Source organism: Anser anser, assembly GCF_964211835.1.
Source record: "Anser anser genome assembly, chromosome: 20".
In the NCBI taxonomy this organism is placed as follows: Eukaryota; Metazoa; Chordata; class Aves; order Anseriformes; family Anatidae; genus Anser; species Anser anser.
The window spans coordinates 9,100,073-9,119,786 of record NC_139741.1 but is presented as its reverse complement, the minus strand read 5'-3'; the positions used below and the strand labels follow the sequence as shown (position 1 = coordinate 9,119,786).

General features: G+C 46.3%; 1 protein-coding gene across 1 annotated transcript in view; it reads left to right on the top strand.

Annotated features, from left to right (window-relative positions):
- CASTOR2 (cytosolic arginine sensor for mTORC1 subunit 2) overlaps positions 1-19,714 on the top strand; it is a 121,099-nt gene that overhangs the window by 62,234 nt on the left and 39,151 nt on the right. The window contains exon 2 of the mRNA XM_083806494.1: positions 2,497-2,567. Within this exon, the coding sequence (XP_083662620.1) occupies positions 2,497-2,567 (71 nt within the window). The remainder of the gene's footprint in view (positions 1-2,496; positions 2,568-19,714) is intronic.

The window sequence follows — 19,714 nt, the reverse complement described above, 5'->3', positions numbered from 1 at the left end:
AATAGATGCGATGGTAATAAATTTTCCTGCGCCATATATTTATTACACAGTGTTTGCAATTCCGATTTTTCATTTTTAGCTTTTCCCTAAGAAAAAATGCACGGTTGGCTTGAACAAAGCAAATGTATACCCCAAGAACTACTGCTCTTCTGTGGGCTGGTGAAAAGACTGCTTTTAAAGTCAAATAGCTCTGTGCTGCTGACCTTTTGCAGAAACGCTGTGAGGTGGGGATTGGGCTTGGAGCTGGGATATGAAGATGTGAGGTTTTGACATGCTCTCTGAGCCAGCAATTATGGGATTTCATCTGTACGTATCCTTTAAATATCATCACTTTTAGACTTGTGCTAAGAAAATGGCATCTGTCAACGTTCATGCTTTTTCTGCTGGGTCAGTGTGTGCACACATACATTCATTACCATTGTGGAACAAAATTTCTCTGTAAATCTCATCGCAGATCAGAGAAAGCTGGTGTTGTTTTTGTTGCTTTGGTTTTTTTTTAATATTAGCGTTTCCTCCTTTAAGACCACTAGGTTCTCCCTTGTCAGCATGCATGTGGGTGGGCGGCCTGTTAGTTGCAAATAATTTTATTTCAGTGACTTCTCCAGGGAATTCATCTGCTAACTAATAAATATTGATACCTCCTGGGAGCCACCTGGAGCAGCATACCAGAAGTCCCTTTTACCCACCATAGATCACCCATCACAGGTAGCATCCTTGTGCAGTTAAGAAGTGAGAATAAAAAATTGGGGCTGCTACTGTTTTCTGCTTCTCTTGGCACTATTCCTGGAGAGAGTTGAGTTAGTAAATGTGGCTGTCACGGTAGCTATTACCAATGACACAAAATAATTAAGTTGTGGTTTCTGTTGTGGTGGGGCCACTGCTGTATTTTATAGTGATACATCTGTGCTAGGAGGGAGACTGTCATGCTTCATTGTCCTGACGGATGCTTCTAGGAAAGCAGGATGAGTCTGTAGAGGCAGGTTGTCCGGTATTTTCCATTTACATGAAGCCCTGTAGGTTGCGTGGCAGATCGCTAATAGAGCTGCGTGTTGTTTCTTTGGTTTTCCTGCTGAGGTGATGGGGAGGGCAGCAGCCATCTCGTTTTCCTGCCTGTTGTTTTTGGAGGGGATAGCTGCAGTCTTTGTTCTTTTCAGCCAGTCAAAAGACAGCCTACGCCAGTTCTTAGTCTGATCCTCTAATCAAGTGGATGCCTCTGTTTTCTGATGTGGGGCCACCATGGTGGGGCACCTGGCTGCCACAAGACCTGAAGACTTTGGGACACAGGTGCTGAGAAGCCCTGGTGGTGTGTGCTTGGTGAGTCCTGCTGAGTTGTACGGCGTACAGGAATTACGCTGTAAATGCACTGTGAAATTTGGGGACCTTAAGAAAAATCCATATTTTGCCAACATCTAAATATTTTCTATAGCTGGCCTCATATAAATCTGATAGCATTACAAAGTGCAGTTGCAAAATCCTGCTCTTTGCCACCTCTCCGGTGACTTGGGCTGCAGATGCGGTCTGGGCGCTCTGGCGTGCTGCTGGGGACCAAGGGTAGAGGAACAGAGGTGGAGGAGGTCTTTTTTCAAGTAGACTTTGCTGTACGTAGGTTGGTGTGTGTCGGGGAAAATAAAATCCTTCAGATCTCTGTGGCGTTAAACCTTAAGGCTGAGGCTTTTCTTGTTTGTGTGTCTACAGCTTGAGAACCTCACGTCACTTCTATTTTGTGTCTCGTGTTAGGGGTGACATTGGGCTTGGTGTTGAAGGAGATGGAGAGGCCGTGCCTCGTGTGGCCTGAGGTGTGAGGAGATGGGCGTGGGGCAGAGCGGAGGGAGGCAGCAGAGGATGGAGAGGAGGGAAGCGTGCCCTTGGGCTCGGGCGCACGGCTTGCTGCCCTTTGTCTCTTCACCTGCAGCTCCCCAAGGGAGGGAGGCTTCCTGCAGGGATCGGCAGCGGGGTTTGGGATGCTGTCTGCTCCTGGGAAGAGGCTCTGAAGCAGTAGGAAGAGGTGCAGGGGCTTTGTTTGAGAGATCAGCCTTCAAACATTGATGTGGCAAGAAACTTCAGGGGCTAAACGGCAAGAGGGGTTCACGTGTGAACCATGGGGAGGCTTTTGGAGTAGGTCAGAGCGATCAGTGGGTAGGCAGAGCCTTTTGCTCTGTGTTGGGGCCACACAGCAGGTCCTGGGCTGTGATGGAAAGCCTTAAGGGATACGGTAATTAAGAAAAGTAGCTAATAACTTAGTCATAAAAATAATATGTGTTTTACCAGCTCCATGGTGTATAGGCAGGCAGCAGGGAATGTGGGTCACGCAGCGTGTGCACTCAGAGTGGCTGAGCCAGGAGTAAAGTCTACATCTGTTAACGCCCTGGGCCAACTCCGTACGCACCAGGCTGTGGCTCTTTCCTCCAGCAGAGCTTGGGGAGGGAAAGGGCCTCTGCTTTAGCTGGAAGACCTCAGCTCAAAGGCTAATCCCGTTCTGCTGTTTGCCTTTGCCAGGTGCAAGTTCTTCAGCCTCACGGAAACCCCAGAGGACTACACCATCATCGTGGATGAAGAGGGCTTCCTAGGTAGGTGTCAGCGTGCGCCGCTCCGGCACCCGACCCGCGGGGAGGAGGAGGATGTGTCAGTTCTTGGCGAGATCATAAGGCAGAGTGTTTGTAAAACAGCTCTGTTTGTCACTGCTCGTGGTGCAGCTACAGAAGGTGCTTTGATCACTTAAGCACGCTGTCTGTGCTGCTGTGCTGTACAAGGCGTCTCGCACGCAGAATATGAATGTGCTTTAATGCCAGGAGAAGAGGACACACAAGTCTTAAAGAGCAGCTTAAGCATATTTGAAAAAGCGAAACCATCTGCATATTATTATGTTAAAATGAGCTGGCCTTTGTTCCCAAGCCTCTACGAGCACACCACATCTTGCACCTCCAGCTTGTTCCTCCAGCCTCCCTCTTTAAAAGCAGCACTTGAGGATGAGCGCTTGGTATCAGCCCCACACCCATCGCAGTGCCGTGGAGTTGTGAATCAGCTCCTTTGGCTGATTGCTGAAAGCTGGGATTTATCCCTCTTCTCACACCCATCTCTGTCCAGACTGTGTGCCACCAATGCCCACGGTGGCTGAAGGTCTCTCTCTGCCCACATCCAAAGTGGAGCCAGGCAGTTGTGCGCCAAAGAAGGCGCTTGGGAGCTGCAGATGCTTGGTGTCGGGCAAGTGTGGATGGAGAGAATAGTTTGGCTTTGCGGATGGAAATAGTTTGTAATAACATTTATCATGTGGGGAGGTTTTGTTTGTAGCAGTGTTATTGAGGTAGTGGAATGAGGAAGTGTTGTGCAGCTATTATTATTTTTGTTCAATTGCTGCTTTCTGTGGTTGGAATTCAAAGTCTACACATTTTACCGGTTCGGAGAAAATTCATTAAAATATGAAAAAGAAGGATTTCATTCCTGAATAGGAATTAACTGCCAAGTACCTACTTGTGACACTGTAGTATTCAATGGTTCTGTGATACCCAGATCCTAAAGAGAAAATGAAGAACTATACCATCTTTACTTAGTACAGATTCAATGTTTTATAATCAATACCATTGCTGAATTATTCCCCCTTCTGTTTCAGGAGTACTCATAAACATAGAATAAATTATTACATTTTGGAATACTATAATGGTGGCTTAAACATTTTCCTAAAATAATCACTATGTTGACAATAGGTGGATGGATCTTGACAGCTATTGCTGTTTTGTAGTTTGGGAGTTGTGGGGTTTGCTTGGAAGTGGAAGTCACGTGTTCTGGTTTTGTTCCCAAATGATGTGGTGACTTATGATCCTGCTGCCAGAATGTCCCTTGTTGCATTTGTTCAGGTGGCATATGCATGAACATTTTATTGCTACTATTGATAATATTGTCTTTTCTATTATGGGTGTTAGCTGGGTGAGATGAATTCAAATTTGGTCTCCCTATTATAGTAGGATGCAAAACCTACCTCTAAGAGCTTAATTATAAGAGAGAAGTCACCGGAGGAGGAGAATTTTTTTCCCAAGGACTGCAGCATGTGGCAGAGCAAGAAATCCAGAGATTCCCCTCCTCAGGAGGGAGTCTGCGTCACTGAACCTGTGCTGTCCATGTGGATTTGCTCACCTTCAGTGTCATATTAAAGCTGTGATATCCGTGGGGCTCACTTCTCTGCCCAGCTGGCACAAGGTAGATCCCTCAGTTCAATCGCTGGTGGCAAATCTGTATTGCCACCACCCCTGCGCAGCCTCTAGCGTTACCAGGCCATGCTGCTGTTTCTCTCTCTGGAAATGATTCCAGCTTGAAACAAAGGTAAGCTCAAACAGAGGTTTTGCTCATCAGCAGTGGGGGTTTGTGTTGCACTGTGTGCCAGTGGTTGTACTTAGAGCAAATCCTGGGTCCAGCCAGTCCTGTGTCCTCGAGGAACTGCATGTCCTGCTGCTGCCCCGGGTTTTCTCTGTGAACCAGACAGTGCTGCTGCACTCCAAAGCAGCAGTCCTCTCTGCTTGCACCCTTTTGACTTTGCTACCTTGGTTCTCATGTGCATGAGAATTTATTGCTGGTAGTTACAGTACCCATGTACCTTCTGTTGGCTTATGGTTTTGACAGCACGTAGCATCCCTTTTGTCAAATGCACGGTGTGCAGTTGGGGTGTTAAAGCGGAGATTTGCAGGGGTAATGGTCATCTTACAGGCAATGCAGGGGAAGGAGGGAAGAAAGGGGCACATGAAGGTGATCCTCTGCTTCAGCAGGGCATTGAAGTCAGGTGCAAAACCCAGCATGAGTAGTAGTGTCACAGAACTGGCAGCTTCGTCACCTTACCTTTGCTGGTAAGTGAAAGACTTCTGCTGGCAAGACTCATGTTAGGAGAGTTTAAATGATGCAGAGGACACAACCCCGTTCCCTTAGGGGGACTGTGTCCAGCCAAACCTCTTCTTTCTGAATTGTCACCACCCCATCCTAAGCTGCTGTCTCAGGGTTAGCCCTGCTGGGATATCCCCGCTGTTGCTTCATCCCTGTTTCTAATTTCCACGTGCTGCAAAGTTTTCCATGGTCTGAAGGAATTCAGGACCTAAGTGTGAAAGAGCTTTGCTTCGCTCCCTGCTTCCCCTCACCCAGTGGCTATAAGCCGCCAAGGAGGAGGAATCTCACTCGGCCTTCACATAAAAAGTGCAATCAGCCCATGGACTCAGGGAGGATCCAAACCTGTACGAGCTGTAGCCTCCCACCTCCTTGCAGAGCAGTACGAATCATCCCTGCCTCAAGTGGATCAGCTGCCTCTTGGCCTCACTAGGGAGGCACTGGGTTCAGCTCCAGGATTGCAGGGCAAGTTCACCTTTGGTGAGCAGTGTCGGCTGCAAGTCCATCAGCAAGGTTTTTTTTGTGTGTTTTTTTTTTTCCTCTCTAGGTAATTTTTCTTCTTGCAAGGCTTAACAAACTTGATGCAAGTTTCTGAAGGGTAGGCATTTCTTTGAGGAAATTTGGGGCTTTTCTCTCTCAGGCACTGATATGAATTTTTGCTGTGGCAGCAGTGAGAGGATTGCCCTGGAACCTTGAGTTAGCCAGGCCCCTCGTCCTGCACGGCACAAACAGTACTGCGGGGAGAAGAACAGACTGGAGAAATACTGGCACTTTCAGCAATCCTTGAGGTTAACACTTCAAGCATACTGACATGCAGTAATCATTCTTAACTGTTTTGTCAAAAAATAATCCTCAGGCTTGTTTCCCTGAGAGAAGCAAGTGAGCTGGGCTGGGAAAGAAGTCATTACTTCTCCCCAGAAAACGTCTGCAGTGCAAAGCCGTAACCTGCTTAAGCATTCATCATGCTGGAAGGGAACGGCCACAGCCTAATTCTTTGCTTTAATTCCCTGGCGCTGAGGTGGGGATTAGATCTGCACAGAACCTCGTTTGTTCCAGGCACCGTTTCTTGGGCTTTGGCCTGTTAATGGGGAAGAATTTTATTCAGCGAAATGACACAGGGGGACCGTGCACAGAAGGCTCTTTTCCTGGCTGATGCCGAGATGAATTAGCAGAAGGAGCTTGGCCGTGGGCCCTCCTCTGTGAGGACAAGTGGCTCGGCTGCTGGGCTGCGTGGACAGCCGTGTAAAATCCTTGCGTTTATCACCTGCTGTGCAGCCAGCACGTGGCAGAAGAGTCAAGTGGCTGCTGCTTCCTGACGTACAGGAATATATGAGTTTCATCTGTTTTTCTTCCCAAGGTTTGGCTGAAAGCAGGAGCTACCTGTGCGTGGTGCAGATATTATCACAGCCCCTGCGCTCCCTGCACAGTCTGTCCCTCTTCCAGCCTCCCTCCATCATCATGGGTTTTCCTTGTCTCACGCAGTGAAAGCAAAGCACACCTGGAGATAGCCATGCTCTCTGAAACCACTGGGAAACAGTTGCTGGCATTGTGGTGCTATCCTGGAGGTGCCATCTGGATAAAATGGTGGGTTTGGGGGGATGATGGTGTGGCAGCGTTCCTCCAGTGGCATTCCTAGCAGCTGTCATGTCCAGCATCTCTACCATGTATCCAGAGGACCTTTTATTGGGGGGAAAAGGGCATTTTGGGTGTGTGGTTTGTTATACTCATCTCTTTTCTGATCCTGGTGTCTTCAGCTGGTTTGTTTGCAGTTTTGTTCTTCCATTTTTTTTTCTTCCCCTGGAAGTCCACTTCTAGGTTTAGCAATAGTTCTGCTTGGGTAGCTCAGCGAAGAGCCATTCACCTAGCCCCGTTTTACATTGTTTCTCCAGTTGTACAGCACAGTGTGAAAGGAAGAATTGATGCTCTCCCTCAGCCACCTGCGTTCTCTATAAGCCATATGAAGGAAGAGCCCACCCAGTGTCACCTGTATAAGTTGGTCCAGTTGCGTGGATGTGAGAGATGTCTATGGTTTACCTTCAGATTATTTATTTTTTCTGTATCTCTTGCATCTACTTGAAACAAAGCTGGGGGGTTTGCAAAGACCTTCCCAGAATGACCACCACAGGGCCCTGGCTCTGTGCTAGGGCAGAAGGAGCTCCTCTATAACATCATCTCTGGGGCAAGATAGTCACTGCACCTAGAAGGCAACAAGCTCTAGTTTCTGAGTTTCTGCCCCGTTCATGATGGAAAAAGAAGTCCCCCTTTTTGACACCTGTTTAAGGGCAGCATGTGGAGTTTGAAGGCATCTTTCCCCATTGCAGGGAGAGCACCGAGCCTCTTGCTGCCTTGACCCAGCCTCCTCTGTGACCTTGGCAGCTGTTGAGTTGCTCCACGAACATCTGCATAAAAGGGTTTTGTGACAGTCTGTCACCCAGGTGAAGCTGTCCTGAACAGTGTAAAGCAGCCTCTTGCTAGGCAAGCACGCTGCCTGCCCAGCCTTGGCGTTGGGCTGGAGGCCCTTCCATGCAGTTTTTCTCTGCAGGCAATGAGCTTAAGAAGTATCAGAGAAGGGGAAAAGAAATCAAATGCTGAGGTTAAGGGAGGAGTGAATCCCTGTGGTTTCTGGGCTGGCAAACATGCTTCTTCCAGTTTAAGGGAACTGAGGGTGAGTGGGGGAATGCAGCACTTTGTACTCTGGGCTTCTGTCTCCCGGAACCAGCCAGCCCGTTTCATGTTGGTCACTGCCAGCAGCAGACTTAGGTCCTGACTGATCTCTTCTGGATGGGAAGCGGGAGAAGGGTACTTGGATTTCAGTACTGAAGCAGCAGGGGGAAACACCTCCTTTGGTGCAGATCCCCTGTGTAAGTGTAGAGCAAGGCTGTCAGTCTCTCCACACGTGGGTTCATCTCAAAGTGGAGGTGGCAGTCCTTCCTTTAACCTTCTTGGGCTGCCTAGTGTGGGTGGTGACTTCCCTAAGGCCAGAAATCCATGTATTTGCACAGCTTCCAGAAGGAGGAGGCTACTAATCTCAGACCTCACAGTAAATTGCCCAGTAAGTTAAGAATAATGGGACTATTTGAAAAGCCTTGACTAGTTAGAGTGGCAGAGATTTTGTCAGAATTCTTAAAACGTTGACCTCATTCTAATAAAAAGAAAGGATAAAAAGAAAAAAAGCCCCCCTGCTGGCAGTGCTTTGTTTTGATAACCATCATCCTCAGACAACCTGTTCCCTATCTGACCTTGGACTCAGGACCATCGTATACTTTAGTACCACATTGAGTCCCTTTTTCAATAATATCAAAATGGTAAATTGCTTTCAGTATCCTCTCTCTCATCCTGTATATAAAATGGGCAAGAAATCAGCTTATAAATAAGTGCAAGCACAGAACCCATCTAGCTGAGAGCAATCTGTAACTTTATTTAAAGATACTCGGGGAAGCAAGCTATTAGATACATCTGGTTTTTTTTTGAATATTTCTCCTGTAACTATTTCTCCTTTAATTTTTTATTGCCCAGTGACTAGGCCTTTGTATCTCAGGCACGGTGGCTTAATTTGCTTGCTGACATTTATAGCGCTGAATTCCTTCCCCTGGACCGCCAGGAGAGCCGGCTGGTTGCTAGGCAGAAGATGTTTTTCTCTATTAAACACGTGCACAATCACTCTCCTTTGGATCTCTGTATTGGCCAGACTATACTGTGTCTGTGGTTTTCAGGTTTTTTTTTTTAAGTAATGTGGTATTAATGACCTAAATACAAATTAAAAACACGGGGATTTGACTACGGGCTAATGAGGGATATGTGTGCTTGCTCAGAAGGGTTTTTGCTGCAATGCATGTGTGTCAGTGTAGATCGATATGCATGTTGGGGGGCTGTGATGATGTGGGATTTCTGACCCCTCCTGAGAGGCAGTAAGGTTTGGTACTTAAATCTTTTGGGGGAAGGGAAGATGAGAAATCTGTAATATTCCAAGGTCTGGTTTGTGTCACCTGGGTAAAGGATCACCTCAGCTTCTCCTTAGTGCTGACACGTGTATGGGTTTGCAAATCTTGATCGCACATATTATTCCTTATGTTTGTAGCCTGCCACGTAAAGACTTTTGGTCCAGTTTCTCTGCTCCTATTTAAAGAAATACTGCATAAATAAGACACATTTTTCACTGTTTCTTCCTGCAGATGGGTGTGTATCAATATCTATTTTTGTTTCACAGCCCGTGGTGAGAAAGCCCAGACATCTCTTCCTGAACCACTTGACTGGCCATGATTTCCTCCTTTAAATTTATTACATCTTGGCTGCTTCCTAACACTTTCCAATCTGAGACAGATGAGTAGATAGATACCATGGCTTGCTCTTATCAAACCACTCTTATAAACGCAGGACCTAAAAAATGCTTTTCTGGCTGAAACAATGGAATGATTCACTGAAATTTTAGGTTGATCTCTAAAAGCAAGATACAGCTCAACAGAGATGTAGCAGCCCTGCTTGTTTGTTTCTGCTGGAGAGCATTTGGCCATTTGCATGCTGTTTCCACCAGTGGATTTATATATATATAGAGAGAGAGAGAGAGAGAGAGAGAGATTTTAGGCAGGACTTAAGGGGAGTTGGTTGATTTGGTTGATTGCCTGTGTCTGGAGCTAATGGCAGTGTGCTGGCTTGGTGGAGACAAGCCAGGGCAGCAAATGGTGCACCCCATGGCCAGGAAGGGACAAGGCTGTATATACCCTGTAAAACTTTTTGAGCATTTGTATATTGAAATATTGGTAAAACTGCAATTAGGCATTTTTTTTTCTGTGCTTCCTAAGTGGTTTTTTTTATAGAACACCCTGTGAGAGATGAGGAAGTGCTGTTACCCCCCACCACAGGTCAGGAACTGAAGCGCAGGGAGAGCTGAGCATCTTTTCCAAGAGGGATCGGTGATACGGCAGTGAAATAAACTCCTTTTCCCAAGGCTGAAAGCATCCAACCCTCAGTTCCCAAACTCTGCTAGTAAGTTAGACCACACCGTAAGTTTCAAGCCTCACTTCTCTCAGGTTCATCACCTGATGAGGAACTGGACTTCCCCACCTTGGCATCCCCTTCGTAAGTGCTGTGACCTTAATCTAGAAACGATGAGCCTACACTAACCATCCTAAAACACATAAAGAGGGGATGGTCTTTCTTTTCCATGTTGAGCTGACAGCAACACATAGGCCAGCCATCATCTTCGCCCTGTGTCTGTCAGGCCGAAGTCCTGTGTCTTCAGGGTTTGTGGAAGGGCCGCCCGCTGGGGAAACAAACCTTTCTGCAGCGAGAGACTTTGCTGTTGCAGTTGCAGGGTGAAGGGACAAGGAGTTGGAGCTCAAGTCCCCAGGTCTGCTGCAGGCTTCTCTCTTTGACCTTGGACAAGTCTCTCATTGTGTCTCAGTTTCCTCATCTGAAAAATAGGGATAATCCTATTAAATCACCTCGTAACAGGCTTTATAAAGATTAATTAGTAAACATGTGGAAATGCTTTGATAGTGTAACAGGCAAGGGCCGTGATAAATAATAATTGAGGTAGCTTCTGTCCCAAAGGATTCACAAAGCCTTTTACAATGGGTACACTTGCAGACCTGCTGAATAAATCATCCCCACAGTGGAACAGATTGGAGATTATGGTGGAAAAAGCACCCTTTTATGAAAAAAAAAAGTTCCATAATCTTTTTAAAATCTTGTATCTTAGTGTTTAATCTTGCTCAGGATTAAGTCATACAGCCTCAAGGTTACAGTCATACAACTGTTAGGAATTCGTGGCTACATCTTCCAGTCTTGTTTGAAATGTAATTATTTGCACTGCTCTGTCAGCCCGGTGAAATATCATCTGAAATGCAATTTAAAAAAGGAAGGGGAAAAAAAAAAAAACTCCTTGGGCTGTTTTACTTGAAAATAGAAAAGAATTGAAAACATGAGTCTATCCACATTGGTTTCCTTTTTTTTTGGTCGTCTTTTCTTTCTAAATTCTTGGTTTTTCAGCAGCAGGCACTGCTTGCTGCCCCGTGCTGGTGGGAACCTGAGCCCTCCGCATGTGTCAGGGCTGGGTCCTCCCCACCCCTGGCTTGCAGATTCTGCGAGCAAAGCCCTTGCCAAGAGATTTTGAAATACAGGGATTTTTTTTTTATATTTTTTTTTTGTCAGGAAGTGGGAAATGTGCTGATTTCTGCAGTTCCTGTAGCCCAATTGCCAGAGACGAAGTCCTTGGGTCTTTCAGCCCATGGAGCCTGTGTGCTCGTGAAACCACTGAGCGCCGCGGGCAGGCTGGTGGCCTCGTGGCTGGAAGCAGAGAGCCGTGCTCGGCAGGTTGGGGACATCTTGGTCATCGCACAGAGGGGGCATCAAAGTGCACTTAGGAGGGAGTCCTGGGCAGGGGGGCAGATAGACCCGTGTCCATGCTCTGGACACATTTAGAGCCAAACTTTTTCATCTTTCATTGCTTACCATTAAAAAAAAGCTAATTTCTTCTCCTTTCTTCCTTCTCACAAGCGGACTCCAGCTTGTGGAGCTCGGATCTGGTTTTGATTTTCCAGGTTTGCTCATTATTAGCGGTGCATTATCCCGTGAAGAGGAAGGAAGAGAGCAGCCTGATTTCCTGAGAGCAGGCTGTAGCCTAACCTGGATTTGTCTTCCTAACTTGGTTCTCCAGCGAGAGTGGACATAATGATTATTTTTGGAATCCACCTTGCCATGTTCTGCACTTTTAGCCAAACATAATAATGATGCTTTGTTTTTAGAGTGCATTCATACTTCCCGTCTTATGATACCCCTGTGAGGTAAGAATTTTCCCCCACATATGAGGAAACTGATACACAAAGGAGACTGAGCGACTTGTTTAACATATACATTTTGTGGGACGGTTCAGTTTTTGCCTGAACTTAGAGCCGAGATTTCCTTTCAGGTGTCTGTATTTTAAAATTGGACATCACCTACCACTGTATCCGAAAGATTTGAGTATCTCTTCTAAGACACTGCTGTAAAAACTCGATTTTCCAGCAACCCTCCCAGCAGTCTGTAGCAAGTCACTTACCGCTCCCCTGCTTGCAGCCAGGTGGGAAGGGTGCTACCACATCATAACCACCCTGCATTATGACTCAGTTTCCTCGTGCAGTGCCATTTGTTGCTAAATCCGTGTCTGGCCTGGCCAGGCCTCCTTGCTCTTCTGCTGCTATCAGAGTTGTTTCTCATGACAGAAATCACAGGCAGAGAGCTGAGAAAGGAGGCCGCCATACACATGTTTTCCAAATGGACGTTTCTGTGCGTTTCACCTGATATTGCCAGTCCCATTGGAAATGCATTCCTCCTTTGTGTTTAATTTTTTAAAAAGCCACTAAGAAAGTATAACCAGCTTAGTTTTTAGATTGCTGTCAAAGTTTAAAGTTCCAGGGATTGCAAGAGGAGAACTGATTGAAAACAAGACCAATGCAGGGGTTTCTGTGTAAGTGTTTCCTTTTATCAGTCCTTGATTGCTCTTAGTGGACACTTGTACTGAAGGTCTTTCCTCAGGACGTGCTGATTATTTAAGTGGAGAGAAGGCAGTGTCTGTGCATACATATGGATTCACAAGTTCCCAGTCTCTAAACAGCTGCGACATCAGCCACTCCAGAAGGACCAGTATCATGTTATCCTGTGGCATGATAGAAAAGGATAGTTGCATGCCCTAGTTAGATGTTCAGTCCCTTGGAAGGCAGAGAAGCTACTTGTCAGAGTCAGGATTTCAGAGCTGGGCTCTGTGTTTGTACAGCTTCATTTAATTCCAAGTTACCCTTGGGTTATTTAATTTCCTGACAGCTGCAAAAACAGTGTTCTCAGATAACAATAGCCTCTAATTAGGCAATGTGCCTAAAATGGTAGAATGTTTTATTTGACCATGGCACTAATATTTTGCATGCAGCTTACACATGAGAAAGTTGAACAAGTTGCATTTCCAGCTTCCCTTGGCAGAGACGTGTCTATCTTGTGATACTCAGTGCATAATGCTAAAGGCATGCCCGCTCTTCTTCTACCCCTGTGGTTAAAACACTTCTCATCTTTTTGGACTGTGTCATCAGTAAATCTGTCTTTCAGCTGCAACCACCTTCCAGAAATATGTTTTATCAGCACAGCAAGACTAACAGGACTTGCACAGCTGAGGATGTGAAGCATTTTAGAGACACACAGGCAACAAGAAAGCATGTGAGGTTTACCTGTAGTGGAAGGCTGTAGCTTCTTGGGGGTTATATCACAGTGCAGAGTTCCCATATGTTGCTTTTATGGCTCACGCACTTAGTACACAATCAGGCAATGATAGAAATAAACATACAAGTCAACTCTTCTTCCAAATCATTTATTCAATTTGGAAAGGGTGTTAGCGTCAGGTTATGTTAATTAGATCCTGAATCATGATTTGTGCTTACAGAAGCTTTATGCAGTGAGCTGTACAAATTGATGTTTTCTGAATTCTCTCCTGTGGTAGTGTTTGTTCAGGAGTCCTCTCTTAAGGTTGTCTTGAAGTCTTGAATCCAAAAGATTTTTTTTTCTCTTTTTCACTGTTTTTACTCTATTCTAAGTCATTCCAGAGCTCGAAGTTCTGATAATTCCCAAACCAAGTCCTCATTGTTGCAGTCCTGTAAGCATTTAAGCTGCCATTTAAATAACCATAATGCGAAATTGCAATTCCTGATGTATTGGATACCTATTTAAGTCTTGCAACTTTAATGAGTTGCTTACTAATCTGCAGTCAGAGCTTTCAGCTGCGCAGTCTTTACACCCACGTCCTGCACCACAAACCAGAGGGCTCTTTTTGAAGGGGGCTTCTGGTATGGATTCTGTATGTCCATTTCCTTTTAGGTGACTGATACCCTACTCAGGCGCAATACTGTGATGAGAGAGGAATTGCCACATCAACTGCAATGTATAATAACAGTGAAGACCTGTTGTCTACGTTAATCTGCACTTATCCTGTTCTGTTGAGACACTGATGCATCTCAGAAAACTGGGGGTGTCAGCTCAGGTTCGCTTTTGGCTACAAGAGCATTGCCCATGGGATGGATGTCCTCTGCGTGATGTCTGCAAGGACAGGAGATGAGCCAGGAGGTTCCTATCCTCCCTTCCCTAGTAAGTTCATATAAATAAGAACACTTAATGCTGCAGCCCGAGAAGATGAACAGAAAGAATCACAATAGATCTGGATTTATTCAAGTACATACAACAAGTATATGTATGTCAGTCTGAATCACAGCGTTTTAAAAAGCCAACCTCCTGACTCAACAAACCTCATTGAGGTGTAAGATGTGGTTGGCAGCAGCTGACTTCCTTCAGAGTATCAGAAAAAAAACAAGTTATTTTCCCTTTTCTTCCATAATCCCTCTCCTAGCTCTTTGCATACCATCTAGGCAAAAGATGGTAGACATGTTACTAGTTTTCTTTGCATCAGTTTTGTCCATTTTCTCCTGGGTTTGCTCTTGCAGTGTTCTACCAAAACATTTTCATTTTTATTTTGCAAGACTTACCGATCCCTCTTCAGTTCCAGCTTCCCCTCTTCCATATTTATCGCGTTTCTAAAGCTGGAATGAACCATATCGCCACAGTCAGTCTGCATTTATTTTGAGTTGTTTGTGGAGTATGTGAAATTGAAGAGTTTCATAACATGAGAGGTGGCTTTGCGAGGGTCGGAGGTTCCAGGAGCACCGGGTGTGTGGCTGACATGCCCTTGGAGGGTCCCCAAAAACCTGATTTCTTTATTTTTGTATATTGTACATTGCTGAGCAGATTGTAAGTACTAAATAAACGGTAATCTCTGGAGTCCTGCTGAAGTAACCGTGTCTGCGAGGTATTTATTTCACAGTTGTTTTTCTCTTCTGCTTCTCCGGGCTTGGGTAAAGTGTTTATTTACTGAAGCACTTTGAGCTGAACTTGTGTAATTAAGAGTTGCCAATTTATATAATGCATGTGTGTATATACCTATATTTGTGCATTTATGTGTATATATTTCTACAGGGCTATAGAAGGGGATTCAGTGAAATTATTTAAGCTGCTCTTTTAAAGAAGCCTGTCCTTAAACTCTAGCTTAAAACTGCAATATATATTGGAATTTCAAGCTTTGATATATCTACTGAGAGCACCTGCCAGGATCTAGCGGTCCAGGATCAACGCAATGTTTTCCTTAGTTGGTGAATTAAATAGCTCACAATAGCAGACATAAACATCCATAAGTGAGAACAATCCAAGGGAGGAGGGCATCCCCTGGAGCTGCCCGAGTACTGCTCTCAGACCACTGAAATCCCGAGTGATAACAGGTTTTAAGTTGGGTGAATTAGGGGTTGGTTTGTATGTTTGCTTGTTGGTTTTTTTGTTTGTTTGTTTTTAAAGCTAGGCCTGAGCATTTGGAGATCTGGGATGAGGACTTAGGTGGGTCATGGTGTGGATCAGCCCCTGGTGGATATCTGTTTTGGCATTTCAACCAGTGAACACGAAAATAAAACAGGCTCTCAAACAAGCTCTCTGCTGTTTGCAGCAGACAGGAGTGCCTGCTCTGATGGATGTTTACCATGTCTCTATGCTCTAAACAGAGATCATTTTCCCCCCAGACAAATTCATTTTTAGAATTTGTGTAAACAAATTCTTGACCTAGATGAATATTGCAGCATGCCACAATGTGCCTGGTTGAGTGGCTTGTACGTACCTTTACAAGGAAATGTATTTGTGTGTCCAAGAATCAAGGACAATCCATGCCAGCTTCTCAGATTGCCTCCCAGCTGGATGAAAGGAAACCACAAACTGAAACCAGTTCGTTTTCAAAAGTACAACCTGCGTCTCATAAACATGAAGTTCAAAGCAGCTGCAGAGTATACTTCACCAACCCCAACAAAAAACACTGCTGAGAACAGGAGGTTTAATATCAACGCTCTTGGTGGAGCAGTGGCTGCACCTTTAAGGCATGTGCACCTGCTTAATTTTAAGCATATTAAGCACGTATGTTCTGCCACTGGGGCTTAGAGAGTCATTCATGTGCCGAAGCCAAATGTGGATGAAATATCCAAAACATCAGGGCCCCTACATGTGCAGCCCCACAGAAAAGTGTGGCTTTGGAGGAAGGGAAGGGGGTTGGAGGGAGCCCAGCTCTTCATGATGGGGAGGAGGAGGGCATGGGCAGTTTTACTTGCGTGAAAGCCTCGTTGCTTGAATATGTCCAGCTTAGATTACATGGCAGGGGGAATTGATGGTCTGTTGGCAGGGCAAAACTGGATTTCAGACAGGGCTCTTCCATACGGCAGAGGAGGCACGTGCTGGAGTGCTTGTGCAGGGCTCCGATAGCCCCCGTGGTGTTTCAGGTTGTGCTTGGTGCCAACCCTCAGTCCTTCCCCAGGACTCATTCAGAAAGTTTCTGGAGGGAAACGTAGAATGAAAAAAAAAAAAAACCAACAAAAAGCACTATTCTATAGAGATTCCTGTGGTTGAGTTTGGTATGTTTTTGATGGGTTGCCCTAAGTGGGGACGCTGTTGTCAATTTTGATTAGTTGGGCTGCTGGCGTGGGGCGCAGCCTGCCTCCTCGTTTGAGAATGGAAAGATGATGCTTGAAAAGCACTCAGTGGAAAATTGGGAAAAGAAAACGAATTAGACACTGCTTTTCATCTGCTGCTTTTCCTGCTTTTGAATTTTTCTGATTTCTTTTCCCTAGTGAGCTAGAGGCAGCTGGGCTCTGGTCCACGACCAGGTCTCCTAGCCTCTGCTACAGCTTAAAGAATAACAGCAATGCGGTCCAGGGAGCAACAAGCTGAAATACTCACGTGCTCAGCAAGTAGGTTTTTCCAAGCAGCCATTGCAGAATGTTCTAGGTGGCAAGAAGGTTTTTAAAAGAGCACAGAAGGTACCTTATTTCCAAGTTGAGCACGTGACAGGGGCTTAATGTGAGGGATTTCCCGTATAGGAAAGTGCTGGTTTAATGAACAGTACGTTAATGAGCGGACAGTCTCTGTTGCTGGATAGTAACAATGCGTATTTCTACAGCAGGTAGGTGTGCTGTGATATATTGTGTTTTTTCTCCCAGCTTGCTTCTTCAATTCTTCAGCAGCCTGGCTACCAGGAGGGACTCACGGGTCAGAGAGTAAGCTTGATTTGGCCTTTTTCAATGGAGGCGAGTGTAACCAGGCAGCCCCTTGCCAGCCTGTGTCTGATTTGACCTGGTCTTCTCCGCTTTGGCCAAGGAGTGGGATGAGAGCTGGAGATGCTGCTGCATGTTGGGAGGGAGCTGGTGTGACTGCCGCAAACACGTAGTGTTTAGCGGGGTGGGGAGCACTTGATAGAGAGGAGGCCCTTGCACTCAAAAATGCCAGAGAGAAATCGCGTGGAAAATTCTTTCAACTAATGGTCTGAAAAATATTCTGCAAAGGCTATTTTCTACCCTTACTTCTAATTACATCTTAAACATTAATAGCCTGAGCGACTGGAGAATCGCACACACTAATGTCACAGTTCACTTGGAGCAATTTGTTTTGTAAGATAATGAACTGTGTCAGCAAAAGTTGAAAACTTGTTATAGGTAGAGCCGATCGTACCGCCTTGTGCGAACTGCGCCCAGTGCTTCCAGTAAAACGCCCGAGGCCTTTGCCTGATTCCCTGCTGGATTTGGTTACCTGGGATTGCATTGTCCAGCAAGGGGACCTGACTTTGTTCTGTTTTTTAATTTAAACCATTCTTGGGAGCATCTTGGAAGGAAATGCTGCAAAACACTGACAGCCTTTTCTTTGAAGAGCTCCCGTGCTGTGGCAGGGGAGGTGTCTGTGCACCCGAAGGCACCTTTGCCTTCCTTGTTAAAACTGTTCAGCCCTGGTGCAGAGTTTTGCACTCTGGAGTTTTTCAAAGTGTCTGAAATGACACTGAGTCTGGGGTATGTTTTCACAGACTGTAGTGCAGATCGTGCCTGCTGTACCCCTGGGTTTGGGAGAGGTGAGAGGAAAGCCAGCTTTGTGCCCCTGCCTCTGTGCTGCCGGCGGGAGCAGGGACCCTTGGGGTGGTGGTAAGGGAGGTTTCTGGCCCTGCTGTTAGCATTGTAGTGCAGAGGCAGAAGAAAGTTATAAACAGCGGGGGTGTAGGGTCAGGTGAGCGGGATTGGAAGCTGAGAGTGAGATCAGCAGCGATGGAGATGAGGACACGCTGCTGCTGGGGGGGATCTGGCACTGAGGGGAATGAGGCATGAGACCCATTCCCTAGCTTTGGGCAGTGGAAGAGGCCACAGCTACAGTGGCAGTGCTCACAGCAGTGGATCTAAATGGGCTGGCTCTAAGAAGCAGTGAAGCTCTGATGCAGTTGCAGTTTTTCAGCAGTTTTCTGTGTGTAGGCCAGTGCTTACACTGGTTTTGTTCCTGGGCGTTTTGTTTAATATTAAAAGCACCTGGTATTATTAATAGGGATGATGCCAAAATTCAGTTGGCCTGGGATGATATACCTCCCCTTGTGTCCTCTCCATTACGCAGATGCTCAGTTGCAACCTTAGAGGCTGCTGCTTGCAGCCCCAATCCCGGAGTGCCCAAAGCTCCCACGCTGGGGTGGCGTCTGGCTCAGGTGGTGACGGAGGCTGCTGCAAGTTGGAGACTAAATAAAGGAAATGGCAGGAAAAGAAAGAGTGGTTTCATGGTAAATAGGATGGTGACCCTGTCAGCTGATGATAACCGCTGCTGGGCTGTCTCCTTCCTTCAGAGCGCTCAGTATTGCACCACTGTAAACAACGTTTTTATGTGCAATATAAATCCTCAGCCGCTGTGCTGGAGTGGGCTGAAGTCATGCAGGCTCCAGGGTGATGGTTTGTGAGCAGCCTTTTGGGAGGACCCCCTGTTTTTAGTTCCAGGTGCTGAGCGGGTGTTGAATCCCCACTGAGGCCAGCGGGACTTGGGCATGTCCGTGTGCGCTTCGCTGGCTGTGCCGCATCCTTGCGGGTTGGGCTGTCCCGCTGGGGGCTGGCTGCGAGCTGCGTGGTGAGATCCCTGAGCATCAGGGAACGCGTTGCTTCCCAAGCATAGGTAATATTCCCCCAAATTTCAGGCCATCATGGGATTCAGGAGTAAATTGTCCATACAGAGAAGCTCCGCAGGTGATGACCAGCTATATTGAGAAGAAGGATCACCCTTTTCATTAAAGACATGTTTATAGGAAAGTTTTAAAAGGTTAATAAATGGTAAGTTTATTATCGATGACGAACACGATGAGTCCAGCAGGTCAAGGCATTTCTATCACCTGTATAAAGGGCCATCTGTGCTGTGACAGCCCAGCGTTTAAGGTTTTCTTTCATGTTCAGGATCAGTTGGGAGTCTTGGGACTGGAGAGTCGTCTCTGACTGTGTCAGGTTCAGAAGAAGTCCAGATTTGTTTACCCTAAGGAAGAGGTCATGTGAGTCCACGGCAGACACAACGGCTTTGTTCCGCGGGACGCTTTGCTTCTATGCCCTCTTTCATACCGCGCTGTCCCGTGGCGCTTCACAACAACAACAAGGCACAGCAGAGCTGAAGAAGTTAGCTATCCTCTTATTTATATTTTTAGGACCCAAGATTGGTGTGGCTCCATACAAATCAGTGTTTAGCTGCTCCAGGGTAGCACTTATGAAACAGGCTTGAAGGGGGTAGCCCGAAAAAAGGCAAGTGCATCAGCCGAAGAGCATGCCGAGCAGCAGGGTTGCCAGCAGGGCTGTGTGCCCGTCTCCACCGATCAACTTGTTTGAGACAGGAGGGTAAAGCTGCGGAGCAAATGTTTCAGTCTGCAGTGCCTGTAAGCCTCCGTGTCTGGGGCATCCGTCATCTCTCTCGATCGGCTCTTTCGGGACCTGCGTTTATATGAAGATGCCTGTTTTATTTCTTTGCTCAACAGCTTGCG